Raw genomic sequence first — 26,685 nt, forward strand, 5'->3', positions numbered from 1 at the left:
TCCTGCTGGGACACACCCTCCCCTCGCTCTGGGGCTGCTGGGGGGCCCGGCCCCTTGCCGGCCCTGCCACCCTCGCCTCCTCCCTCCCTCCCTTCGGGGGCGGAGAGAGTGAGGGGGGCCCGGGGCGGCTGGGGCGGATGAGGGAGAAGGGAAAGAGTGGGATTATGGACACGGGAACCAATGACAGCCGAAAACAACGAATGCACCGCTCGCAGCTCTTTTACGCCCGGCGGAGGGCAGCAGAAAAGCCTCTGCGGAGTGCGGAGAGAGCCGGACACCCCGTCCGTCCCGTCCCGTCCCGTCCTGGCCGTCGCGCCATGGCGCTGGGGAAGCTTGCAAGAAGAGTGGCTGATCAGCGAAAAGCCATGGACCCCTCTGCGGGAGATCTGGAGGCCGGGCGGGCTCCGGGTGCAGGAGAAGCCCGGGCGGAGGCAAGAAGAGCTTGTTAACGGGAGATCCGGTTGAGGCAGGGCTGCACCCACGCGTGGGGTGAGTGCATGGTGCATGGGTGGGTGGGCGCAGCGGGCCGGTCCCGGGTGGCAGCGGACCCCCTCGACTGGTCCCCGCCTCCCGTCTGATGCAAGAGTCCGGCCAGTTTCGCACGGCGGATTCTGGCCCTGGTCCCACTCACCGTGTCTGTCACTCCTTAGGACTGCGATGGACTCATCGTCCGCTCGGCCACCAAAGTCACGGCTGAGGTGCTGGAGGCAGCTGAGAGGCTGCAGGTGGTGGGCAGAGCAGGCACTGGTGTGGACAACGTGGACGTGGAAGCAGCCACCAGGAAGGGTGTCCTGGTCATGAAGTAAGAGCAGGAGTGCGGGGACACCCCTGCCTGTGCTCCTGGGGAGGCAGGGGAAGCTTCAGTAGGGTGCCATCCCCACCCATGGCATCCCTAGCACCACCCTGCATGTCTCCATCTTCATGGTGTGCAGACCCTGTCAGCCCGGGTCACACGCCCAAGTAACACCACTCTCCATTCCCAGCACACCCACTGGGAACAGCCTCAGCGCTGCGGAGCTCACCTGTGGGATGATCATGTGCTTGGCCAGGTGAGTGCAGGGCAGGAGGGGGGCACAGACATGCACCCTGCAGCCCCCTGCCCCATGCTGACCACAGCCTCCTTTATAGGCAGATCCCACAGGCAGCTGCCTCCATGAAGGAGGGCAAGTGGGACCGTAAGAAGGTAGGAGGCAGGTGAAGCGCCTCTGGGTGGTGGGTGGCCATGTGGGGTGTGCTCACTTATGGTCCGCTGTGCACCCTAGTACATGGGCATGGAGCTGAACGGGAAGACGCTGGCTGTGCTGGGGCTGGGACGCATCGGCAGGGAGGTGGCCACCCGCATGCAGGCTTTCGGCATGAAGGTAAGGAGAGGGGCCAGGAGGAGTGATGGGGATAGTGGACCCCCCGGCTCAACCAAAGCCACTGTACCAGGCTGCAGGAGTGAGTGCCCACTCTGCCTCAGACCATAGGCTACGACCCCATCATCACTCCCGAAGTTTCAGCCACCTTTGGCGTGGAGCAGCTGCCGCTGGATCAGATCTGGCCCCGCTGCGACTTCATCACAGTGCACACGCCACTGCTGCCCTCCACCACGGGTATGGAGTGAGCACCGGAGCAGGGACATTTGGGGAGAGTTAGGGCAGACCCCTGCTGCTCACAGCCCTCCCTTCACAGGGCTCCTGAATGACAGCACCTTCGCCAAGTGCCGCCGTGGCGTGCAGGTGGTGAACTGTGCCCGCGGTGGCATCGTGGATGAGGGCGCGCTGCTGCGGGCGCTGCAGTCGGGGCAGTGTGGCGGGGCTGCCCTGGATGTCTTCACACAGGTGAGTTGGGCTGTGGGAACCTCCCGAGTTTTGTTTTGTCTCAGCATCACCTTAACTCTGCCCAAGGCAGGCCAAGGCAGCCCAGCAAACCCTGCGGGACTGGGACCAGGCACAGCCCTCCTCAGCTTCCCTCCTTGTAAAGGAAGGAGGGTAAATGCCCCCCACTCTGAGTTCCCAGATGGGTGCTGGGGGCTGATGGCAGGATGGAACTGTGTCTGCAGGAGCCTCCAAAGGACCGTGACCTGGTGAACCACCCCAATGTCATCTCCTGCCCACACCTGGGTGCTAGCACACGGGAGGCACAGAGCCGCTGCGGCAAGGAAATCGCCATGCAGATCGTGGATATGGCCACGGGGAAGGGGCTGACTGGTGTAGTGAGTCCCCCCACTGGGCACCTCACCTCTGTGCCTCAGTTTCCCCATCTGTAACACATGGGTGCACTGGGAGCAGCCCAGGGCACTCACTGGCAGGTTCTCACTGCTCACCCTGCTCTCCCTCCCAGGTTAATGCGCAGGCTCTCAGCAAGGCTTTTGCACCCCAGACCAAGCCCTGGATTGCCCTGGCCCGGGCCCTGGGCATGGTGCTGCACGTGGTGGGCAAGCAAGTGCAGGGCAGCATGCAGGTCTGCACCCTAGGTGAGCCAGGCAGGAAGGGTGTGTAGGGATCTCTGGCCTGGATTGGTGGGAGGGCAGCCAGGAGAGAGGATGGACAGGAGGTTGGTTGAGGGTGGGATTGGAGCACAGGGGGGTGTGGGGATGGATGGGTGGGAGGATGGGAGTAGGGACGGGTGGATGGACTGGGTGGTGGAAGGACCAGCTCCAGGCTGGCTGCTCCAGTGTGGGGCTGACCTCTCTGCTGTTGGCCCATCCACATCTGCCACTTCCTTGCGCCCCAGGGACACCCCTGCAGGAGGCTGGGAGCTACCTGACACCTGCCGTGGCCACGGGCATGCTGGCTGGAGGGACACAGAAGGAGGTGACCCTGGTGAATGCCATGCTGCTGGCCCAGGAGGCTGGGCTGAAGGTGCGTGGACACTCGGCCTCTGCACAGTCAGCCTGGTGCATCCAGACCCTGCCCTTCCTCACCAAGTGGCATGAGCCTGGGGACACCCTACAAGGCTGCTAATGCAGCACTCAGGCTGAGGGACATTCCCTGGTGTGCCTCTGAGGACATCCCTTCCCCATACCCTGCCACAGGCAGGACCTGGGCACTGAACAGCCACATGTCTCTGACAGGTCACAACCACCCACAGCGACGTGGCCCCCGAGCCCGACAGCAGCACTGGCTTGGTGCAGGTGTCCCTGCAGGGCACCCCACACCGGGTGACAGGGACGGTACAGGGCAGCACCCCGGTGCTGCGGGAGATCAACGGGGCCACCTTCAAGCAGCCAGCCCCACTGTCTGGCCCTCTCCTCATCTACAGAGCCAAAGCTTCCGATCCCACTGCTCTGGCCACGCTGACGGGTGAGCTCCCTGCACCAGCCCTGAGCAGGGCTGGCGGGGCCCTGCATCTGAACCAGAGCTGAGCCCCTGCAACAGCAAGGACAGGAGAGATGGATGGGGAGCTTGGGCAGGGGGTTGGGTGATGTGGAGCAAAGGACTTGGGGTGGGGGAAGAAAGGACCATTGAGGGGTGTTGGGGTGAGCAGAGCTCAGCTCCCTGCTGGGTTGTGGGGCAGCCTGTGGTCCCTCACCCCTCTCCTCCTCCCCAGGGCTTCTGGGCAAGATGGGGGTCCAGCTCCAGTCCTACCACAGCTCCAGCACAGTGGGAGGGGAGCAGTGGAGCATCGTGGGGCTCTCAGCCCCCCTGTCCAACCTCAGCGAGCTGAAGCCACGTGTCACAGAAATCTTCCAGCTCCACCTGCTATAGACCCCAACTGTCAACAAGGACTCTCCCCATGCCGAAGCACCTGGACCCTCCCCCAGCTGGGGCAGCATTGGAGCCAGCTGTCCTTGACTCCCACACTGAGTTTGGGGTGGCCCCACACTCAATAAAGGGTTAGAAGGAGAGACCATGTGATACGTTGTCTGTGTGGTCCCTTGTCCTCAACCCCAAATCCCCTCCCTCCTGCCCTCACCACTCCCCAACCCTGCTGCTGTTTGCTGAAGGGTGCAAAGGTCTCTGCCACTGCAGAGGTCCCATCTGGCCATAGTCCCGTGCCAGGAGAGCAGTTCTGGAAGAGGGATGAGCCCTCCCGTGAGCCCCTGCGCTGCCTGCCCCCTCCTGCCCCTGGGGTTTGCCATGAGGATGTTTCACTTTAGTGACCTCACAGGGAAAATGGATTCTTACCACCCCCAATCTGGAGACTGGGAGGCTGTGTTTTACTTGGCTCCCCCAAAATGTCAGGGCACACTCCCATCCTGGGATAATGGGGGTTATTGAGCCACATGTCTAACGGGGCAGGTGGCCAATGCTGGGTGCCCGTGGGATAAATCCTGTAAGGGGCTGTGATCCAGATCCACAGTTTTTCAGAGGAGTGTCCTGGGGTGGGAGGAGACCACTCAAGATCAGGAGCTAGAGCCAAGCTGCTGCCCCCTCCTATCCACACCTTTATTCTCCTGCACTGCCCAGGTGTGTGCAGAAGAGCCGCAGCCTCCACCAGCTCTGAGGCCCGAGGCACCACTGGACATTCCCCAGTCATCCAAGCTGACGTTTCCCACAGAAGGCAGCCCCGGATTTGGAGATGAGCAGGGATGACAGTGGTAAAAAGAGCATCCCCCATCCTAGGGCTCGCCCCTCCAGTCCCCTCTAGATGGGCTTCCTGGCATACTCGCGGCGGTACTTGGAATCCACGCGCGTCAGGTACCAGGTTCCGGGGAAGAGATCTGCCTGAGAGCCGTGGGGAGCGTGGTCGGCTGCAGGGAGAGGGCAGTGATGCTCAGGGGTGTCATGGGGTCCCAGTGGGGGGGAGTCACATCCCCCCAGCCCCACTCACCCAAGTGGTGGGTTTCCTCCCGTCGCTTCATGATCTCCGCGAAGTCCTGTGGGGCCACGCGCTTGCGAGCGTCCAGGCGAGCCGGCAGGTCAGCCAGGCTGGAGACCAGCTTGTCCAGGGGCGAGCCTGGCAACGGGCACCCCACGAGTCAGATGGCACTACTGGCAGCCCTGGGCCCCACAGCCCCACACCACCCTCCCTTCCCAGTCCTTCCCTCCCCTGGGGCTCACCTGGGGCTGCATCCTGTGAGACACGGAAGGAGAACATGCTGGCAGCCAGTCCCGAGCCATAGGAGAAGGCACCAATGCGGGAGCCAGCCAGGTCCTTGGCTGAGGACCTGGAGCAGGGGGTTAGAAGGGTTAGAGGAGATTGGCATGAGGGGGTAGTGTAGGGGGCTGCCTCCTTCCCAGACAGGGGGGTCCTTGTGTCTCAGGGCCACATTTCCAAGGGAGTGTGGCCCTGGAGTGCAGTGGTGCCAGGGACTAGGCTTTTGTTCCCCCCAGGGCCTGTCTGTTCCCATGGCTCCCTTCCCGTGGGGTCACTCATTCTGCAGGTCATGACAACGGGGTTTTCATCCTCCTGGCAATGACAGAAGGGCTTTATGTACTGGCCCAGCTCCAGCAAGCTGGGATGAAAAGGCTGGCAGGGAGATGGCACGGAGTGGGATGCATCCATGCTGGGGGTTGTGTGCACTGAAATTGTCAGGTCTCTGCTGAGAAGGGGGGAATATGAGTGCTGGCACCTCCCCCTCCAGCCAGCCAGGGTCTGCCCGCCCTTCCCAAAATGACCTCCTCCCTCCCCTGAGCCAGCATTTTGGGGGACTTACTGTGACAGGAGGGAGGCCAGGCAGCCATACATGGACGGTGTGTACATGTTGCCGTTGCGGGAGGAGAGGAGCAGGGAGGGCTTGGTCTTCTGGTTGAATATGTCCTGGCTGGCTGTCTGGAATGCCTTTTCCACATCCTTGCTGGTGTAGGTGTCCTCCAGCTTTAAACCACTGCTCAGAGAGAGGCTGGCTCAAACCTTGCACTGGCACATCCCTGCCTGGGCTGAGGGGTGGGGGACACGGCACAGGGACCCACCGAAAAGACTGCAGCCCCTTGTAGAGGCCAGAGGCTGTGTCAGGGTTGGGGGAGGCCAAGAAATCATTCAGCAGCAGTCGCCCCACAGACTTCTGCACTAGCTTGCAGAAGGGTGTGTGGAAGATGATGTACTTGAAGTCATCGAGGGTGAAGGGCCTCTGGATGCCGGCTGGAAGGCAACATGGGTCCATCAGCATCCAGGGGGATGGGATGGGCACCTTAGGGGTGCTGCCACTTACCCTGCTGCCACTGGCTCTCCGCCTTCCGTCGGTACACGGCGTAGCAGCGGTCCAGCGCCCGCAGGTAGCACTGGATGGAGAGCTGCCCATCCACCACTGGGTACTCAGAGGACAGGTCCGGCTTGTAGAAGTCATAGGCATGCTCCATGTGGGTTCCCCGCAGGCCTGGGGGCACAGGGAGAGCCCGCCGTCAGGGAGCTCAATCAGAAGCACCCAGGGGTGCTGCCTGCCATGCCAGTTCTGACATCCACCAGCCTCCCACAGGGATGTGGCTAGCCAGGCATCCTGGAGTACCCAGCAGGGTCTGGCAGATCCAGTGCTGCTGGAGCTGAGCAGCTCTGCCCAGGCCTGGGACATGAATGCATGGCCTCCGGGGACAGCACTCATCAGCTTGCCATCCCCAGGGTCTCAAGACACTGACCTCTCTCCAGCACTAGTGGGGCGTTGGGTCCCACCAGCATGGCGATGGCACCGGCACCTCCCGTGGGCCGCGCGTTCCCCGTGGCATAGACGGCAATGTCCCCACACACCACCACGGCGTAACGACCTGGGGAGGAGACAGGGACTGGCAGGGCCATCGACAGGTGGAAGCCTCCACACCGTGGCCCTCGTGTATTCCCATTTCCATGATGCCAGGTGTCACAGCCAAGGTAAGCAAGAAACACGGGTGATGGAGAGCCTGGAGGGGCAGCAGCTTCCTTTGAAGCTTGCCAGAGTATCTATGGGTTTCAGGCCCCCTCCTGCCTCCTCCCCCTATTCCATGGCACCCACCCAGCATCCAGCCCCATGGCACAGTCCCTGCCTGCACTCACCATCCCAGGCACTGGACTCCACCCAGGCAGCCGCGTTGAAGAGCGAGGCCGTGCCCCCGTAGCAGGCGTTGGTGGTGTCGATGCCCTCCACGTCAGTGTTGCCCGAGTCACGGAACAGTTGCATGAGGACAGTCTTGACAGCCTTGGACTTGTCGATGACGGTCTCGGTGCCCACCTCCAGGCGGCCGATGGCATCCCAGGAGAGGCGCCCACGCTCCACCAGCCGCTGCACCACCGTCAGGCACAGGGAGTTGATGTCCTCATGGGCAGCACAGAAGCCCATCTGCTTCTGGCCCAAGCCCCGCGTGTACTTGCCGGCCTCCACACCATCATATCGCTCCAGCTCCTCCTGCTCCACATACTGGGCAGGGAAGTACACCTCCAGTGCCAGGATGCCCACATCCTTGGGCCAGGCACCCGTCCCGGCAGCACTGGAGAGGCTGTGGGGCAGAGGGAGTGGTGGCAGTCCCGTGGTAGCCCCGAGCATTGGGAACACGGGGGTGGTCCTGGGGAGATGCCACCAGCGAGCAGCCCAGGTTGGGAGCACCCCAAATCCCTACTAGTTCCCTGTGCCTGGCAGTGCTGCCAGGGAGGAGGGAGAGGATCCCCTTCCCCGGCAAGGTTTAAGAGCTCAGGCAGCTCCCCACCCCTGCCCTGGCTACGTCTCCGGCCCGCCCGATCCATGTGGATGCTCACCATGCCCTTTGCAAGGCCACGGGGTGCTGGGTCCCCCGGGGTGCCTGTTCTGGCCCTGGTGGTGCCCACCTGGCCCCCCAGCAGCGCGCGGCACGGCCCACCAAGCGCAACATCTTCGCCCCGACCGCTGCACGGACGGAAGGACGAGCGGCGGGACAGAGGGAAGGCGGGACGGGCCCTGCGTGGTGCTTTTATAAACTGCGTGGGCAGCTCGGCACAGCCCTCCCGGCCTTTATCAGCGTGCCGGACACTGGCGCTCAAAGGTCGCCAAGCGCCAGCCAACACAGCAGGGGCAGCGGGGCTTCGGAGGGGGGAGCTTGTGAGATGTCTCCATCCTGTGCCCCAGAGCCCGGGGACGCGCTCGGCTGGAGCCGGGGCTGAGCCGCGGGACCGGCTCTTCCGCAGCCCCGGCGGGGGCAGCTCCGGTGCCCACGGCTCGCCGGCACAGCTGTGGTCACTGAGCAGTGAGCGCGGCGCTGTGTGGCCTCCCCGATTGCCCCCGAGGTGCTGGGAGGGAGCAGAGGGCGGCCAGGTCTCTGGTGCTGGCACTATGCGTGCTGCCCAGGGCGCAGTCCACGTTTGACACGTGCCGCGGCTCCGGGGGGTGAAAACCCCCTGAGCTGGGTGGGGGCAGAGCCATCTTCAAAGCAGCAGAGCAAACAGCCACGTGATGCCTGTGGCAACGCTATAGTGACACAAGAAGGGACCTTTGGTCCCGGTGGTGCTGTCGACATGGCCATGGGGCAGCGTCGCAGCCCCCAGATCCCTGTGGAGCTGTCTGCACCCGTGGGAGCTCTGTCCCCGTGCCTGCACACCCACGACGGCTCTGATCCCCACCCACTTCTGTGCCCCAGGTCTCCATATCTGCACCCTGGGGACACTCCTGTCCCCTCACCTGCTCCCCAGGGACACCTGTCGTTTGGCACCAGGGGGCTGGGGATGAGCAAACATGAGCACTCAGCCAGGAGAGCCACTGGCCCTGCAGCTCCTGGGGACTGATCCCCAAACAGCTCTGCCAGCACCAGCAGTGCTGAAGCCCCTGGAAGCAGGAAAGCTGGGAGAGCCATGGAAGCACCTGCCTCCCTCCCTCCCGGACCAGCCCAGGGCTTTGCACCAGCACCAAGCTCACACAGCACTTGCATGCTTCTTTTTTTATAGATGTATTTTTAGGAACTGTGCAGAGAGGAGCAGAGGTGGCACGAGAGGAACATCGCTGGCATGGGGTCCCCCACGGGCCAGAGGCTGTGCTCAGTGCAAGGGGGTGAACTTGCAGATGTAGTGATGCTTCTGAGTGCAGTTGGTGCTGGACCACAGACTGAAGCCTGTTGGAGAGATGGGCCAGGGGTTGGTGGGGGCCACGGTTAGAACAGGGGCACCAGCTCTGCCAAGTACAGCCCCCCCAGAGGGCCAAGACCCAGAGGAGGAGGGAGGGGGGGAATGCCAGCCAAGAGCAGGCACTGAATGTGGATGTGGGATCCGGGCACTCACTGCTCTGGTGGGTCAACACGGCGCATTTCCCCGGACTGGCACCATTCCCGGGCAGCCCACTGGCAGTGCTGTACTTTTCCCCACCTGTCCACTTCCAGTCCTGGCTCTGTGAGGAGAGAGGAGATTCAGAGGCATGGCTCTGTGGCCTTCCAGCCCCCGATCACCCCTGCAGCCCCTGCCTCACCTCTTCACTGTAGTGGAGCCCGAGCCAGACGGGCTGCACACGCTGGTGGTAGGAGATGGCTTTCTGCAGGGTGATGGCCTCGTGCCGGTCCTCCACCCAGGCCAGGTGGGCACCATCCTGGACGGCCTGGCACTGCCTCTGCAGAGAGAGCTGTCAGTGCTGGGGCACCTCAAGGAGATGGGGAGTCCCTGTCTGCCTGAGTGCCCCAGTGGGCTTACCTCAGCCTCGTCCCAGGTCCGGACATCAGGGAAGTACTTGAAGCAGTTGAGCTTGTAGTAGGACCAACCGCCAGGGCAGTAGCTTATGTACCTGCCAGCTGCAGACCGAGAGCAGTGGGGAGTGATGGGGGACAGCCAGCATTGCTGGCTGGAGAGGAGCATGGCTCCCCCCGTCCTCATTACAAAAGCAGCTGTCCCCCGAGCCGTGGGACTTACCGGCTGGCTGCAGGAGCCCCATGCAGCCCAGCAGCAGGAGGGCGAGTCTGGCTGCTGCCACCATCCTCCTTGATCCCTGTAAAGGCTCAGGGGGGTCACACGAGGTCCCTTGAGGACAGAAGATGCCACCTGTGCCCAGAGAGTGCAAACCCACCCTGTGGGCTGAATCTGGCCCCTTTCAACCACGTGGAGGAGATGGCAGTCTGTGCCTCCCTCTCTTCTCCCTGGCACAGGTCACTGTCCCGTGCCCATATCCCATGTCCCAGGCACGGCTGGGGTCCCCAGCCCACACTGGCCCCACCAGTCACAACCTTGGCAGGAGGCATCTGAATGAGCCCAGCTGCTCTGTGGGGACATGAGGAGAGTGCTGCCACAGGCATGGGGCAGAGGACCCGGGGCAGCAGCAGCACCAACAGGCAGAGCCGAGGCCAATAGGGCTGCAGGGACTATGTGCTTGGCCTCATTTTCACACCCTGAGCTCGTAGTCCTGCCCAGGCTGGGGAGACAAATCAGCTGCATCAGCACAGTTCCCCTTTGTGTGGGCTAATCCCTGGGCACTGGGGCCAATTCGCAGACTCAGCTTGTCTTCCCCTCAAAGAATCAGCGACAAAAGTCAATGCAGGGCTGAAAAATGCATCATCGCAGCCTGCCCCATGCAGAAAAGCGCAGAGCTCAGGTCCTCAGGAGCTGTCAGGGCTGGGATCAGCTCCTGTTTACCCCCAAGTCAGTTGTGACCATCCCAAGGCTTCAGCTGCTTTGTGAGAGTCCTCTTCCTCACCTGTTATCTGGAGATGCGGAGGAATAACGGCGTGTCGTGGATCGCTGGGAGAGGAGAAGAGAGGAGCTGCCCTTTATAGCCTGGTGCTCATCAGCATCGGTGTTTGCCCAGCTCAGGTGATTCTCACCATAAAAGTCTTACTGCTGACTCCCGTCCATCCCCCCCCCCGCTTTGCTGGAAAATTGCCCAGATCTACAACTCTGTTTGCATTTAACATATCTCTAGAAACAGACAGGAAGAGCCTGTCCTAGTTGGTCAATAAACCCCCTGCAATTATCATAAATCGATCCTGCGATACAGAGGTAATCTTGTGGCTGAGAGCAGCCTGGCACCTGACAGGGATGCCTGCTGGCCCAGCCCTGGCTGGGCCAGGGGCTGGCAGGGGTGAGCCCCGGGGGTGAGCCCCTGATCCCGGCCAGAGCATCCCTGCAGTGAGCAGTTGGGACACGGGGACCACCCGCTGGCACTGCCCGTGTCCCCAGCTGAGGGATGGCACCCAGCTGGGCCCTACACCCTGCCCAGCTCTGCCATGCGTCACCCACACACCGCCCTTGTTTGAACTGCCGGGGGAGGTTTGCGAGCAGGATGCAGGACGACGGGATGTGGGAACAGCCTGCAGCCGGGGGCCGCCGGTGCCATCAGATAGCGGTGTGGGTGCCCAGCCCTCGTGCCCAGGGGTGACGCAGGGCTTTGTCACTCTGCGTCCCTCCAGGAGGGGGGGGCAGGTCCTGGAGCAGCAGCCCCCCACTGCCCCTGCCCCACGGGGGGAACCTGCAGCCCCGGCACTGGGGAGGTTGCTGCTGGCATGGAGCCACAGAGGTGGGCTGCCCCCGGCCCCAGCAGCTGGAACCCTTAGGCAAGGGAAGGCACAGCCTTCTCTGTCATGGTCCTTGCTCCTCACCCCGGGGAGTCCTCTGCCCCTGTGGGAGGCACCTGGAGTTCTCTATGCTACTGCTGCAAACATGCCGCTCTGGAGTGTCACTTCGCTGGCTCCTAATGTACCAAAGTGGCCTTGAAAGCTCATCCTGGTGCCTGTCCCGTGGCTCCTGCAAAGCTGCCAGCTCCTGCCCAGTACCCTGCTGCTGCCAGCTCCAGCCAATGCCTGGTTCTCCTTCTCCCAACCTGCCGCAAAACCCTTGGAGGAGGCCACTGGGAGCTACGCAGGAGGCAGCTACCTGCAGAGGATCCAGACGCAGAACTGAGCCCTGCTTCCCCTAAAATGGAGAGCTTGCTGTCAGGATCAAGCCATGAACCCCAGGGATCTCCCATGGGATCTCCTCTGTGGCAGCATTTGCTGAAACATGCAGACAGTGAATGCTGTTGCACCCACGGGGAGCAGCTCCATGCTGACATGCAGAGGCAGGTCTGGCTTTTGCCCCAGGGAGGGAGGAGGATCAGACCCATCTACTTCACACACAAAGCCAGGATACAGCTGCTGCTGCTTGCTAGGCACCCTGTGGGATCAAAGGTGTAAAGCCTTCCTGTGTCCAAACACAGCTGCTGCCTGCTATCAGTTCTGAAAGAAACAACCCTCCAGAGAATAGCTGTCCTGACTAATGGGGAAACTCTAGAAACACAATAACCCCATAGAAAACAGGGCTCCACCCTTGATTTATGAAAAACTGTGAAAAAGTTCCCCAAAGGAGCCTGAGGTTCCTCCTCTACTTCTCGGTTAGATAAGCGATGCCCCAGCTCCCCGTGCCTGGCTGGCCCAGTTAGGCATGTTTGGATGCAATACAGCAAGTTTCCACAAGCCCCTGGCCATCCCGGGCTGGGGAAGAGGAATGTGCTGTTCCCAAGGAGTCGCAGCTTCAAGTCTCAGCCTGAGCACCAGTAAACTCGATGCAGCTGTGCCAGAGGCTCAGCAGAGCTTGCTAAACTTTGGCACAGATGTGCAGGCTGTGGGAGAACATGGATGAATGCCTCCCGGAGGTTTGGACTTGCCAAGCTGGCTCTACCAGAAGATAAAGGAGCTGCGCTGTTTGAATATTAAACCCTTAAAATGCCCCCAGCAGCTTTACCCCTGCTAGGCATCGTAATTTAGCTACCAGCTCCATCCGAGTCCACAGCAAGAGTTGGAAAACAGCCAGGTGAGCACTAGTGGAGCCCAAGGCTTCAGTGGCATCTCCATGCTCCAAATGCAGCACAGCAGCTATTGACAGTTTGTTGAACAGTTTGACTTGGACAGTCAGACAAGTCTGAGACCAGGACAGAGGAGTCATGATTCTCTGTTTCAGAGGCTGAAGAATCACAGATCTTCATGCTCCTAGTCTGGAGAAAAGGAGACTCAGTGGGAACCTTATCATTCTCTACTACCTAAAAGGAGGCTGTAGCCAGGTGGAGGTCAGTCTCTTCTCCCAGGTAAAAAGTGCCATGATGAGAGTAAATGGCCTCAAGCTGCACCAGGGGCGATTTAGATTGGATATTAGGGAAAATTTCTTCAATGAAAGGGCAGTCAGGCATTGGATCAAGTTGCCCAGGAAGTGGTGGACTCACCATTCTTGGAAACATTCAAGAAACATCTTCATGTGGCCCCTGGAGACACAGATTAGTGGTGAACATGGTGGTGCTGGATTAATGGTTGGACTTGATCTTAGAGGGCTTTTCCAGCCCTAAGGATTCTATGATTTTGTGCATCAGCTGCTGAGACAAAGCCAGGGAGGCAGCCTCAGCTCCAGCAACGATGGCCCTCTTCCCTGCTAGAAGAACAGCAAACAGCCAAGGGAAGGAAGCAAGCAGGACTGGAGGGAACAAATGAATCCATAGCTCCCACTAATCACCACCTGACCCACACTTCCTCACAACCTTTCTAAAAGCCATACAAACATCCCAGCCCTTCTTTGCCTCCCAGACTCACAGGCAAGTGAGAGCTCTTATGCAAAGTATCCAAGAAAGGTCCCATCCCAGCCCTGTCTTTCCCAGTATGCCCAGCTGCTTGGCTTCCCTCTTCTCAGCCAACCAAGAGACTCCAAATCCATTGGCTACATCCAAGCCGGGCTGCTTCCAGTTCCCTTGGGTGGTTCTAAGTGGCAGGGTTCATGTGCTGCCGAGATAGAGAGCACTCCTGATTCCCAAAAGCTGTCTCCTGACATGGACTGTGAAAATGCTATTGAACCCCCCGTTGCCAGAATCTGAACAGCTACTGAACACTGTTGATTCATGTATAATCTGGTAGCCAGGAAGACAAACGAAAGTAGCAGCACACAGACACTGGGCACGTACTTTTTATTCTGGGGATAAAAATTGCTTATACATTTGGCAGCAACTATTTTCATAAAAGACTTTTATAAAAAATGTAAAAATAAGCAAATATTTTCCATTATTAATATAGGAAAATGCTGCTGTGTGAATGGTTACTCTACAACTTACGAGATAAAATACCACCTTAAGGAGATATTATCTTTACAAGTAGTTAAAAAAAAAAAGAGAGAAAGGCAGAGGGCCATCATATTAACAGGCCAGGCACGGAACCGACTTCATTCCACAGAAAGCACTCGTCTTGTAAAGGATAGCCACATATATAAAAAGGCACTTGGTTATATGGGGCTAAGGAGGAAAAGCCCTTTGTTTCTTTAGCATCGATGTAGCAACACTTCATTATTTGCAGTGAAATGTGTACCTGGACAGGCCCCCAGGAGGCTGCAGGCTCCTGCCTGGAGATCTGAGTCGGCTGCAGCTAAACTTCACCGGGTGCACTGCAGCGAGCGTGCCGGGGAACACTGTGTGCATTGTAAAAAGCAGTAACTTCAGACAGAATTAAAAACTTCAGCCCAAAACAATGGCCCTGGGAACCAGCTCCTCCTGAGGCCCTGCCTTCATGTACCATTGAGTCGAGTTGGAAAAGAAAAAAGGCAACTTTAACTCTTGATTAGAATGTAAAGAAACATCGGAGACAATACTGTACATGGTAAGGTGTTGGATGACCTGCTCGGAGGGGAGCAGCCTTCAGTCCTTTGGCAGCAGCCGACAGCACCGATCTCTTTGGAACACGTGTCTGCAGGGTTCCCCTGAAGAGGTAGGAGCAAACCATCCCCACAAATGTTCACTTCGGCTGCTGACTGGTTCGGAGCCCTTCAGGGAAGCGCTACTCTTGCAGACAAAGCAGAAAGAACAGCTGTTTGTCTAAGGTCAGCGACAGCTGGCTTCCATTACTCCAAAACTGTCGGGGGAGCTGCAGTATGAATGGTACTACTGTCCCACAGGGCACGTGGGGCACCTCAGCTGGGAAATCTCGACATAGGCTGAAGCTGAGAGCAGAGGACAGCCCCAAACCTGTGAACCAAACTGCATGAGGCAATGGTTTCTGAACTATTTGGTCTGCTGCAAAAGCCCAGCTCCTGGCTTCAGGCACACCACTGCTGCTGCTGGAAGCCTGCTTGGGAATCAGTGCTGCAGCCTCCTTGTTGGGAGGGGAAGACAAGGCAGCTCTGATCCAGGGCTGGAGCAAAAGGGACACTTTTCAAAGGGCTGGATGTCATTCCTGACGCAGGAGGACACACACTGCAAACATGTAATGACATGTTTGACACTTACTGATAGTCCCATAAAGAGGCAGCATATGGTATTTGGAGGACAGGACACACAGCCACCCTTGGATGGAGGGGAGGGGAGTACTGTGCAAGAACGCTGGGAGCTCATGTTACCAGTTTTTGAAACACTCATGCTCATCCCAAGAGCTTCCCAAAAGGCCTGTATCAGTAGCAGTGCATCTCTTCCGGCATGGGAGTCCATGAAGGCAGTCATGGGCACACCTGGCAGGATGGGGGCACGGGGAAGGTAGTGTGTCAAAAATGGTCAGGCATGTCCCCAGGGAAGACACACAACACTGGAGAGATGTGCCTACAGGCCACTGCAGCGGGAAGACCAGGTCAGACCAGCGTTTTCGGGAGGGGAAATAACAAAACAAACAACCTAAAAGACTATATGTATATATAATCTCATAATACCTGGGAGGGCAGGCAGTGAGAACGCTAAGGGGTGTTAGTGGGTCTGTATAAGACAAAGACTCTTGAAAAGGAAAGGGTGAAGCTGTGTGACAGAAGGTGTCACTTGACCTGCAGGTGTTTTGGGAAGTCCGGCTCACTTGCTGAGCAAGAGTGGCCAAGGGAAGGAAGGGTCTAGGAATGTGGGTGCAGCTCTGAGCTGTGTCAAGACAACCCAACTTGAACTCGAGGAGAACTAGTAGAAGGTGCTTCAGAGAGAGGTTACGTGGGTAACAGAAGGAGTAACAAAATAAGGATACAAAGCTGGTTTTGGCTAAATTTCTGGAGAAAAGACCACAAGATGTATTAAGCTGAAGAGCTGTCTCCCCAAAGAAACGGTGGAACACACATTAAAAGCAGACTGGAGAATCCAGTGCAGACAGCAGTCACATCCAAGGTGCGTGGGAGTTGGTTATAAGTGACCCAGCTGGTCTTCTCCATCACCAGCTTCTACAGTTCTCTGTTTAGCATAAAAGCATACAAGCCTACAGCGACCGCAGTCCCTCCAACAAAAGAACATCCTGGGCTCATTAAGACTCTTGGATACTAAAATGGTTCTTCATTTCCATCCTGGAAGACCTTCATGAGTTCTGGAGTCCACTTTAATTGGGCTTCACCTTGGCCGGCCCTCAGGCGTACACCTGCATGTTGTTCCGCTGCTGCTCTGTCATGTGAGCGGCCGCCGGCCCGCGCTGGTTGTTACCGGGACTGGTTGCCACATCAGACCAGTCAGAGGCAGAGTGTGGGGAAGAGCTTGACCACTGGTCTGGAGATTCGGGCGATGGAGTCAGGTATGGGTGTTCGCCTTGTAAGTGCCGGTTGTGGCTAGGAGTCCGTTCTGTGGCCGAGGAGTAGCAGCTGTGCTGTGAGGGAGGTGTGGGGTACTTCCCCATCGAGCTCTGGAACTGGTGGTAGGCCGGGAGGACCGTCTGAGCCACCTGCCCGTCCTGCTGAGGGATGGCAGCCATGGAGAACGAGGCACTGGGCAGCTGGGCTAGATCCGGGATCTGATACATGGAGCTAAGAGGACCAGCCATGTTCTGAGCGCAGTTTGACTGGGCCTGCTGTGGCAGTGCTTGCTGGTTTATGCCGCCCTTGGGAACCAGCTGGAAAGTCATGATGGGGGGCAAAGACTCCCTGGACACTCCCAGGTGCTTCGTGTCTGCTTGAACCAAGCCGCTCTGCTGAGAAACACTGGGGTGGGAATGCATCACCTGCGGCACCATGCCAAACATCTCGTTGTACTGGGACTCGTTCACCTCCATGCGGTTCATCCACTCGGTGGAAACGTTGCCTGGCCGGAGCCTGCCAAGCCCGCTGTTCGGAGGGGTGGTTCTGTGCTGTGAAAGCAGCTGGCTGACAGATGGGAGTACCGTGCTGGATCCGCGTCCTAAGGGCTGCATCTCGTGGAGGTTGGAGAAGGACATGGTGTGCGCGGCCTGCACCGACGGGGCGGTCAGCAGCGAGCTGGGCGACGAGTGCAACACCCCCGGCGATGGCATCACAGGAGACGATGTCGGTTCGGATGCAAAAGCGTGGGGCGATTCCAGGGAATCGACTGGTGACAGGGTCACTGAGCTCTCCGAAAACTGCCCTTTGCCCTCGCTGAGGGACTTCTTCCTTCTCCTCTTTGCATCTTTGGTGAGGTTTGTGGGCATGATGCCTTTGGCATTCGGTTTTCGTGACTTCTTGCTTAATGACGCGTGTTTCAGATTGAGGAAGGACCTGTTGGGGCCACAGATGACCGGGGAGAGGGCAGAGTTCAGCATGGCCCCGGGGTGCCCCGCAGGGCTGTGTGCCACATTGTACTCGTTGAGAAGCTGCACTATGTCATGGTGCATCCGATCCTGGGCCACGTCCCGGGGCAGGCGATCCATGTGGTCTGTGATGTCTCGATTGGCAAAATGGTCCAGCAAGATTTTTGCTGCTTCGAAACTGCCTTCCCGAGCAGCAAGGAAGAGTGGAGTCTCTTCCTGAAAACACAGAGAGTAAATATTTTAGAGGCTTCACTGTGGGGGACTGAGTTACAGCTCACAATCCCTTACGGTGTGGCAACCATTAAACCATTTAAATGCTGTTTAATGCAGTGTCACATTAACTGTCACCAAGAACCACCCATTCTAAGAGGTACCCACTTAAAAAGGCAGATTACAGGAAATCATTTCATACACAGCAGTGGAGCACAGGTTGAAATATCCCACCAGGAAGGGCACTATTCTGCCATGGGTCCTTGGAGGAACCATGAAAGCACCTGTGCCTTTCTCCCACTCTCCCCTATGAAGGAAAGGTACAAAGGACTAAAACAGCCCAGTAAGGAACTGCAGCTTGTTTGTTGGTAGCTCTGAAATCCATTGAGTGATGTATAATAATCCAAAAAAGAAACCTTAGTCAGAGGAAATAAATTAAGGACTAAGACACAGCAAAAACTAACAGTAAAGCTACAGAACATCTGCACAGTGCAGACTATCTCTCAAACAGAGGGGCTCCTCTCCCATATCCACCCTGCACTGAGATTCCCTGGAAATATGACAGGACATGACTGCTGCTGCACTGCCAGATCTTTCTCTCTGCTGACTGGAATCCAGCTGTTTGACACCAGCAGCACTCCACCTGGTGCTCTCACACACTATTGATTCTGTACTGCATTCCTTCCCTGCAAGTAAAGCAGGACAGCATTGATGGCCAGGGCGTGGCCAAACAAGAAAGAGAACTGCTCTCCTGTATCAGAAATCCTGTAAGGCATCCAGCACTTGGGGAGAGTTCCGGTCACAGTCTGGGTTTGGAAGACCTGCACTGAGCACTCAGTTTAGAAAATCTGAACTTACTTCATTACCAACAGCGAAAAGGTGCTTTAAGTTAGGAAGCACAGGCATGCTGAGCACCCCCACACTGTACCTTGTTATCCTGCATGTCTCTGTTGGCTCCATTTTTCAGCAGTACTAATGTTGCTTCCACATTGTTGACAGCAGCAGCCCAGTGAAGAGCAGATTTACCTGCAGGGAAACCCAACAACTTCAGTAACAAACCAAGGAGCTATTTTGCTATTTTCTAGAGCAGACGCTCTAATCACCTACTTGGGGAAAAGAAACAATTGACAGAAAGATTACTGAGCAACTAGCCACTGATTATTGGTGACATTTTCACTTAAAGTGAAGTGCAGACAAAAGCCAAGAGGTACAGAGTACACTGAGGGAAGGAAGCAACTGCAGTGCAGCCTGCAGCATGTGAACATGTCCTGAAGAATGGAAAAATCACTTTGGAAATCACCATGCTGTGACATGCCCCGATGGCACAGGATGCAATGGGGCTTTCAGCACTTGGTCTGGGCATTTTTTATTTTTGTTTATTAAATAACCTATCCACAGAATCATATCTCCAGAAAATCCCAGCATATCCAACCCCATATTTCTTCTGCTTCTCTTTCAGGACTGTCTAACCAAGGAACTGTGCAGCAGCCTGCAGTCAGTTACTGCCAAGAGGACTTCGCAGAAGAGCCCGCTGTGTGATTCAGCTACAGAATTCCTGAGCAGCCCACACTCTGGGAGAGCAGAAGCTCACCCCTCTCTGCTCACACCATGACAAATATTTGCCCAGCCCAGTATGTGGTGTTCATGTTACCGTGGTCATCTACGGCGTTCACATCAGCCTGGCAATTAATGAGCTCGGCCACCATTCCTTCCACAGCCAGACGTGCAGCCAGAATTAATGGGGTCGTTCCATCATTCATCCGAGCATCCAAGTCTGTCACTCTGTTACGGATCAGGATCTGGACAACAGGGGAAGACAGATTTTTTTTTTCAATACCGCTACAGACCAATACTGAGGATTTTGGCAGAATCTCAAGAGAAACTTTATAATGACAAAGCAGCATGAGCACTGAAATGCAAGGACCCAGAAAATAGGTGACAGAGGCAAACAGACCAAATAAATACATGCGAGATGATTCATGCATGCTGAGTTCTTCAAGCTATGAATACCCGAGAAAAGTGGATGTAAAATAGTTTTGCCTGGCCATCACACTGTGGAAGGCACGAGAGCAGGGCTGTGAGCGAACAGAGCCCAGCTTGGGCAGGTTCACACAAATACAGAGCACGGGGTTCTTCAACTGCTGTACCTGGAAGACACCCTGGGCATCAGCAGCCACAGCTGCATGCAGGGGGGTCCGTCCCATGTTGTCCCGTGCATTGGCATCGGCACCAGCATCCAGCAAACGTTTTGCAGCGTCTGCTCTCGAGTAACGGGCTGCCAAGTGCAGGGCCATCTCCCCAGTGCGGTCTGTCTGGGCCTGCAGGTTGGCACCCTGATAGATCAAGTCTGTTATTATATTTGCTGAGGAGTCTTCTCCGTCCTCGTCATCCTCGCTGATATCGGAGCCGCCCGCCCGCAGAGATGCCAACATAAGTGGAGTACATCCATCTGCAACAGGAAAGATGATGATTAGTAACTTGGCAGTGATAGCAAAGGCAAGGAAACCCTCTCACAATACCCCCCCCTTGAGCACCTACCACTACAGACAATCCCTCCAGCTGTTTTAACCCAGACCTGTTCTCTTACCGTAAAGCCCAACAGAGTTAGGGAGCTATTTGACCTCCAAGAAGGACTTTTATACCTACTGCATCTAAAGAACTTAGATGTTTCTTAAATAAGTCAGATCATTCTAAACCAAAAAAAGCTTTGTTGCTCAAGTGGAAACCTTCCACAAAATGTAAAGGCTAGCTAAATTCTGAGAGAGAAGCAAGGGTTATAAAAATCAAAGTCATCAGACAACTAGATATAACTATTCACATGGACGTTCTAATCACACACCTGGGGAAAAGAAATAATTGACAGAAAAATTATTGAACAACTAGCCACCAATCACTGGTGATGTTTTTGAGATATTAACCTGAAGTGAAATGCAGACAAAAGCCTTCATATCTATTACACACCCAGGTCATCATGAGAAGGACTCTGAAGTTGTGACAGTCAAGCACTCAAAGCTAACAAATGCCCCAGGATGACTGCCTGCACCAACCTCATCTTGCTTTTAATAACTTCCACATCCAGAGCCCTAAACAAACTGATGAAGTATACTCCATACTTTCCCAGAAGTACACCACATACGAAGGATCGTGAAATGGGATCCATTCCAATACTACAGATCCGGCCCGCAGATACAAATCCCTGGAGCTCTCACACAGTCTGAGCACTTTGGAAGATACCGGTCTTGCTCTCCACAAGTCTCCAGTGATGGGCTCACACTGATGGCATGTCCACAAAGGCTACATTAGCACTCATCCAACCAAGATCCCTGAATTGTCACTGGAAGGAGAAAGGCTCCTCCAAACCTCTAATTTAACTTAGCTCCCCTCGGACGAACCTCTCTCTGCTGATCAGAAAGGGTGGTCCAGGAATACTAGCTCATGCTGATGGTTTTTCACTTGTTAATATCCTCCTTGATGCAGTGTAATTGAGATTTAAAACATCTCCACATATTTTCAGCAACCCATAAAAATGCCAACTGCTTCAGTTTCAGCAACCTTTGAACACTGCGTGATATTTGCCACCTAAACCTAAAGATTTCAACTGCAGACACTGATGCTTTCTTACTGGTGTTACAGCTGTACTCCACACACATCAGAGGCACCTTGAAAGTAAAAGGGCCTGAGATGGCAGCAGGAGTGAACCACTCTGTACTATGTGCCCCTCTGGAGCTCTGCAAAGGGGAATACAAATTTTGCTTCTCCAGTGTGGCTCACTAGCAGAAATACAAGACAATCTTTCAGCAACCACCTGATTTATTCCATGGGCAAGCAGGTGACAGACAACAGCTTCCCTGCCTGCACAGCTCTCAATCTACAGTGCACTATCTGCACTGCACAAAGCCATGTGGCAGAATTAGGATTCTGTGCACATAAACAAGGTGATGACCTCCTATAGAAGGTAATATACAGAGCTGAATGCCCTGCTCCCATTTCACCACTTCTGATCACTGAGATTTCTTGACTCTCTACTTTAGGACAGTTCCAAAACTTTCTGGAAATGTACAAGCGTGGGGCAGGGCAGAGGCCAGGCTGTGGCCTCCAGCAGCATTCATGCTCCTCCTAGTGGCTCACCACCACAGAACACACAGCCTTCCACCCAGCTCCTTCCTCAGGATTCAGATGGCAGCAGAGTGCTGACGTATGGGCCTGGGTTCAGTTCCAAGATCCAGTCCTGTCTATGGACCCTCTCGCCTGTTCTCTAAGCCTATACCTCCTTTTGTGCTTCTCCCTCCCACTGCTGGCTCTGCTCCCTTGTCCCAAATGAATCCTTCTCAGTATTCCAGTCAGGCTGTGGTCTCCTCCGTACTGCCACAACACAAAGGGCAGAGAGACAGAGCACAGAAAGGAGCTTTCCTTTCCTCTCCTGCCACAGCTCTGGGGAAAACCCCTCGCAGGATAGGTCTGTCTTGCTCACTCACTGCAGCTGTCCTGGACAATCATGCCTAGCTGCTCTACAGGGACACAGCTACAGCACACACTAAATCCCTGGATTAATTAGTTGCCACCCTCCACAAAGTTTCTCAGGTACGTGCAGCTCTTTTCAGAGCTTTGCAAGTTGGCCACACATGGATAGTTTTACGAGGCTTAGCAAAAGCACATCCAGCTACGCTGTCACAATTTAGTGCTTGATGGACTACTAGAAAAAAAAAAAAAGCTGTGGACACAATGTCTTTTCTCCTCCTTCCAGCTTGTTCTCTGAAAGAGCTGGAAAAAAAAACGCAAAAGCATCCAGCTGGAGGCAGACACCCAGCATGGAAAATTCCAGTCTGAACCACTGAAGTTTTAGTAACCGAAAAAAGAGGGGCATAATAATGGGGACAGTTCATCAATTTTAATTACAGGTGGTGTTATCAGTTATGCCTATAATTGCATTACCCTGGTTACACACTCACAACAACTCCAGTGAAAAGAATGTCCTCCCCTCTCTGGGGGACACAGAGAAAGAACAGCATGGGGAGACAAAGGTAGCAGCAGCATTTTATAAAAACTCTTCTGGTTGCTGTCTTTCAGTAAGACAGACCCCTGAGTACATGTAAAACTTGGAGCGAGATGGTAAAAGTCAGGAGTTCACCAGACAGGTCCACCTGAAGGTCTCATATAGGCACAATGTACTGAAAGCTGGGATGTAAGGAACCCATGGACAAAATGTCTAGGCAATACTTCTGTTGGATGCTGGACCTCTTGGGTCCCCCTAAACCCAAGAGACTGCAGAAGGTGCTGAGTTAAGAGAAGGAACAAACCCTTGGTACCCCAAGGCATTTTGACTTGCATCTCCTCTCTCTAGAAAGATTTCTACTGTTCTACCTTCCACCTGCACTTGTGGACAGGATCTAACTCACTCAGCTTCAGATGGCTCCAGCCCAGACACCTGCACCCGAATCAACCTCAACACACTTTCTAATTAGGGGCAGTGAAGCATTATTGGGGTGTGAGCCACTCAGTCCTCCAGAGACTTCTTGGGACAGAGGGAAACTGCCTCTCAGAAGGGTCCATTTATTCCCTCTGCCTGCAAAGATGAAGGTGGCCAAGACAGATAAAGAGCTATATTAACTGTGAGGAATCCTACCCCTCCTTACTAACCCATTAATCCAACACTTCTGACTTTTTAAATTATTTCTGCCCCTGACAGCTGCTTGCTTGTGAGGCCAAAGAGGGAGATAGCTCAGAGCAGCTTGCTGCAAGCTTCACAGTTGCATCTGAATGGCGGGAAAACAACTACAGGTCAGTATTATTTCATTGCTGTTGCTGGACAAAGCTTTGGGTGAATGTGAAAATAAGCAGTGTGAAGTCTTAAGAACATTATTGCCTGCACTTGGAAAGCTTTTACCCTGCCACACAACTAGAAGTTTCAATAGGGAAATAAAGAAAAGCTTAAATTTGGCAGAAACTGATGGTTTATGTTCTCACACTTGTTATACAAAAATCCCTCCTTCCCTTTGCAGCAGAAAAGACAATAGAAGGGAACTGAGAGAATGGGTTCACTCATCCTTAAATTGCATGGAAATATTCCCACAAAACTCAATTAAAAGGAATTGCAGCAGTATCATCAGAATCACCTCTCTACATATTAACAAGGGCCATGGTTGCAGCTCTTCTGACCAGCATAAACTTCTTGGTCAACTGTCTCCTCTCAGAACTCAGGGGGCAGTTATTACCAAATGACCCACCCAGTCCCTGACCAGCTTATACAGCCTTAGTGCTACACTCATAAAAAGCAGCAGAGTGTTCTCAGTGCATCTAGTGATTTGGGACTGAAAGAGAGCAAACCTGTGTGCATGGTAAAAAAATCTCCTTCCAAGTTCACAGTTCTGTTATGAATTCAATCAGTTGATCATCCTAAGCTGAGGATATAAATCAGCAAATAAAAAAAAAAAATCATGAACAATCTTGCTGCACTGCTGCTCTGTTCCAGGACAGATGCCTCACACACTGCTAATCAAGGTATACTTTCTGCCAAGAGTCATCTTATGCAGGAAAAGGCCATCCTTGCTTCCACATCAGACAAAAGACACCCCAGGTATAAAACCTGCTTAGAAAAGTCTGGCATAAATCTCTGCAGTAATCCAGCTGGAGAAGCTGGGGGTAATTTCCAGCACAATTGTGCATTCCAAATTTCTGCCGTAATGGCACTCTGACAATACAATTTAGGCACACACTGTTATAAAGGAGATCTAATAGCTGTAGTTCCTACAGGTGTTTGCTAAGTGAACTCTTCTTCCCCTGCTTACATGAGATTCCATGTGCTACAGACCATGATCAGCTTTCTTTTCCGGAGTGTACACTGAGCTTTCCTTGAGTACCATAACAATTTCTCCTGGTGTTCCTGGATACCCCATTTAATTTTTAACATCAGCAGTCCCAGCCACTGGACACAGGGGAGGGAGATCGGTGGCTGGCTGGCAGAACACAGGGACACTCAGAGTACTGACCTGGCCCTCTGACATTGACATCCAGAACATCCACTTCTTGATCTGCTTGGGGCGGTGTCAGGGCGAGTGAGGTGCTCCCGCAGACATCTGCTGCCTCCAGGTGCTGCTGTGTCCACTGGCGCTGGTCTATCTGCTCATCCCCTTCTGGGAGCAAGGCTTGGTCCTCAGCCTGAGCACGGGAAATAAGCAGTTGCTTTCAAAACACCCATCAAGCGGCCAAAGATGCTGAAAGTTCTTGGTGTTTTCTTATTTTTATGGTGTCTCCTGGGTTTTGTGGGGGATTTTTTTGGTCGTGTTTCGGTTTTTGTTTTAGGCCAGTGAAGGTGTCCATTTATCTCTGTTTGGCATTCTCAGCTCTCACACTCCCACCACACATTATCAGGCAAGACATTACATGAACCTCCTTGTCCCTTTTGCTGCAGCAGAGCCTGGGCAGGGAGAGGACACTGGAACAGAAGGTACCTCCTTTCTCCACTGGCCTGTGGTGGCAGTGTTAACCTGGGGATCTGCCCCTCAGATACCATTAGTTATGTACCACAAATTCCTGAGCAAAGGCGAGTTTTGGGCAAGGGGCATACTCAGGAAGTTAATGCAGATGTTTCTCACTAGCAGTTTCAGGTGATATTCAAGTCTTGGAGCTCTCCTTACCTTTGCTCTCTTTGGCTGAGGTCCACCATCACCTGCCCAGTGTTCAGTTGTTCCAGAATTAGCCAGGTTACCCTCTGGTATCTGGACTGACAGATTTCTAACAAACAAGGAGAACATATCACTTTGCAGGCTGAGCAGGTGCTACTACTGCTACTTACACTACCCTGCAGAGACCAAGGGGGGTGCTTGCAAGTTTGGTAGCTTGCAAACAGAGGGACCAAGAAATCAGAAATCTCAGGCAGCCAACAGTGGCGTTAAATGCATTTAGAACTGCAAACTTGGTTAATTCAATGGAAAGCCAAAACTGCATAAATGGCATTCTTCTTTTGAAACTTTTCATTATTTTTGAGTCATGTCTTTATCGCATAGAGCTAGATATATTAAAGATTTGTTGTCACCTATCAACCTAAAAATGTCTCAACTATTCCAGGAGGAAATTAGGCAAACAGTACACACTCACTGACTGAACTAAACAGAGTGTCAGAAAACCAAATATAATCAGGAGATCAGATGCCTTACAGGCATTTTATACATTGAAGTTCTTATGTCCAAAACAGATGTATTAAAATTCAGAGAAATGGCCTAAAAACTTCTAGCTTAAAAGGAAGCTTTCTCTATGGGGTTAAGTGCCTTTGATGAAAGATTTACACACCACGTTCTCAAAATCCTCTAACACACTCACAGACAGAATGTCAGTGGCCTAAACGCAAACTTACTTGAGTCCAACAGCATCTTCCCCAACCGGCTCTCTGCGTTTGTGATTACTGGGATCCCTGCGCAGGATAAACCCCTCTGGGAGCCACAGAGAACCATGTTTGCGCTTACGCTTTGCCATCATCACACCCAGCAGAAGGATTAAGAGGATGATCAAAGCTGCCACAGCAAGCAGGTAAAGCAACTGGGTCTTCGGTGGTGACAACGGTTCACCTAAAAGTTCCAGTTAAAATACAAGTGAGATTAACAAAGTGGAGACAATGATCTTCAATTTACAGACTTCCTTTCTCACTCACAATGCTCCATATAGAGCATATTGTCTCTATATGCAGTTTAGGCTCTGCTGCAATTGTTGTAAGAGAATATAATTTCTTTTTGGCTTCCCTTGGTCTGGTTTCTCAAAATATTTTTTAGAGGATATGACTGCTGAACGGAAGATCTTGCTCCTTCCTCAAGAGTCCTGCTGTCTGCTGACAGCCACCCTCACTCAGCATAGAGAGGGTTGATCTACATGAAGATATCAGAGATATGAGCATGACCCACCTAGGAATAGTGATAATACCCATCTAGTAAGACATTGCAGTCAAGCCTCAGACCAAGGGAGAGGGGAGCAGAAATCAAAGGGATTACATACTGCCAGAGGAGAAAACATCTGGTAGACTAGACTCTAATGGCACCTTTTCCATTGAATTCATGGCTTAGAGCACATGAATGGTTTTTAGTGCAGAGATCACCACTGCAGTGCATGGCACACTGCTGCAGCACATGAGAGATTACTGTTTCTACAGCTGTTAAAATGACTAGGCTCCAAATTATATGCCCTGCCTTACTAACCAGATGTCCTCTCAGAGCACATGGCACATACATATTCCTGTAACTGGGGATGAACATGTTAGCTCCCAGAAACAATGCTGAAC

At 54.4% G+C, this 26,685-nt stretch overlaps 4 protein-coding genes across 4 annotated transcripts in view; 1 reads left to right on the top strand and 3 right to left on the bottom strand.

The window, feature by feature from the left end:
• The first annotated feature begins 317 nt into the window (after positions 1 to 317).
• On the top strand, positions 318 to 3,837 carry PHGDH (phosphoglycerate dehydrogenase). Its single transcript, XM_029962229.1, has 12 exons — positions 318 to 431; positions 651 to 802; positions 984 to 1,049; positions 1,129 to 1,183; positions 1,263 to 1,361; positions 1,463 to 1,595; positions 1,675 to 1,823; positions 2,045 to 2,197; positions 2,326 to 2,458; positions 2,719 to 2,846; positions 3,059 to 3,287; positions 3,535 to 3,837. Exons 1-12 carry the CDS (start codon positions 318 to 320, stop codon positions 3,690 to 3,692), a joined length of 1,569 nt encoding a protein of 522 aa, XP_029818089.1. The 3' UTR covers positions 3,693 to 3,837.
• Positions 3,838 to 4,346: 509 nt separating this feature from the next.
• HMGCS2 (3-hydroxy-3-methylglutaryl-CoA synthase 2) lies at positions 4,347 to 7,790 on the bottom strand. Its single transcript, XM_018079143.3, has 9 exons — positions 7,588 to 7,790; positions 6,892 to 7,331; positions 6,501 to 6,626; positions 6,080 to 6,244; positions 5,841 to 6,009; positions 5,585 to 5,755; positions 4,989 to 5,095; positions 4,759 to 4,884; positions 4,347 to 4,678 (listed from the first exon to the last, which is right to left on the bottom strand). Exons 1-9 carry the CDS (start codon positions 7,698 to 7,700, stop codon positions 4,572 to 4,574), a joined length of 1,524 nt encoding a protein of 507 aa, XP_017934632.1. The 5' UTR covers positions 7,701 to 7,790; the 3' UTR covers positions 4,347 to 4,571.
• Positions 7,791 to 8,768: 978 nt separating this feature from the next.
• Positions 8,769 to 12,999, bottom strand: REG4 (regenerating family member 4). Its single transcript, XM_008929611.3, is given in 8 exon segments — positions 8,769 to 8,909; positions 9,076 to 9,181; positions 9,260 to 9,397; positions 9,478 to 9,575; positions 9,694 to 9,769; positions 10,472 to 10,531; positions 10,534 to 10,582; positions 12,968 to 12,999. Coding segments are annotated over 8 exon segments (633 nt in total). The 3' UTR covers positions 8,769 to 8,835.
• Positions 13,000 to 13,679: 680 nt separating this feature from the next.
• NOTCH2 (notch receptor 2) overlaps positions 13,680 to 26,685 on the bottom strand; it is a 75,502-nt gene continuing 62,496 nt past the window's right edge. Inside the window, exons 26-32 of the mRNA XM_018079077.2 lie at positions 25,771 to 25,981; positions 25,055 to 25,151; positions 24,407 to 24,575; positions 19,568 to 19,869; positions 19,072 to 19,219; positions 18,349 to 18,446; positions 13,680 to 17,426 (exon numbers count right to left, since the gene is read on the bottom strand). Coding sequence (XP_017934566.2) covers positions 16,083 to 17,426; positions 18,349 to 18,446; positions 19,072 to 19,219; positions 19,568 to 19,869; positions 24,407 to 24,575; positions 25,055 to 25,151; positions 25,771 to 25,981 — 2,369 coding nt within the window. The 3' untranslated portion in view covers positions 13,680 to 16,082. The remainder of the gene's footprint in view (positions 17,427 to 18,348; positions 18,447 to 19,071; positions 19,220 to 19,567; positions 19,870 to 24,406; positions 24,576 to 25,054; positions 25,152 to 25,770; positions 25,982 to 26,685) is intronic.

Source organism: Manacus vitellinus, unplaced genomic scaffold (assembly GCF_001715985.3).
Source record: "Manacus vitellinus isolate BGI_N305 unplaced genomic scaffold, ASM171598v3 scaffold_44_pilon, whole genome shotgun sequence".
In the NCBI taxonomy this organism is placed as follows: Eukaryota; Metazoa; Chordata; class Aves; order Passeriformes; family Pipridae; genus Manacus; species Manacus vitellinus.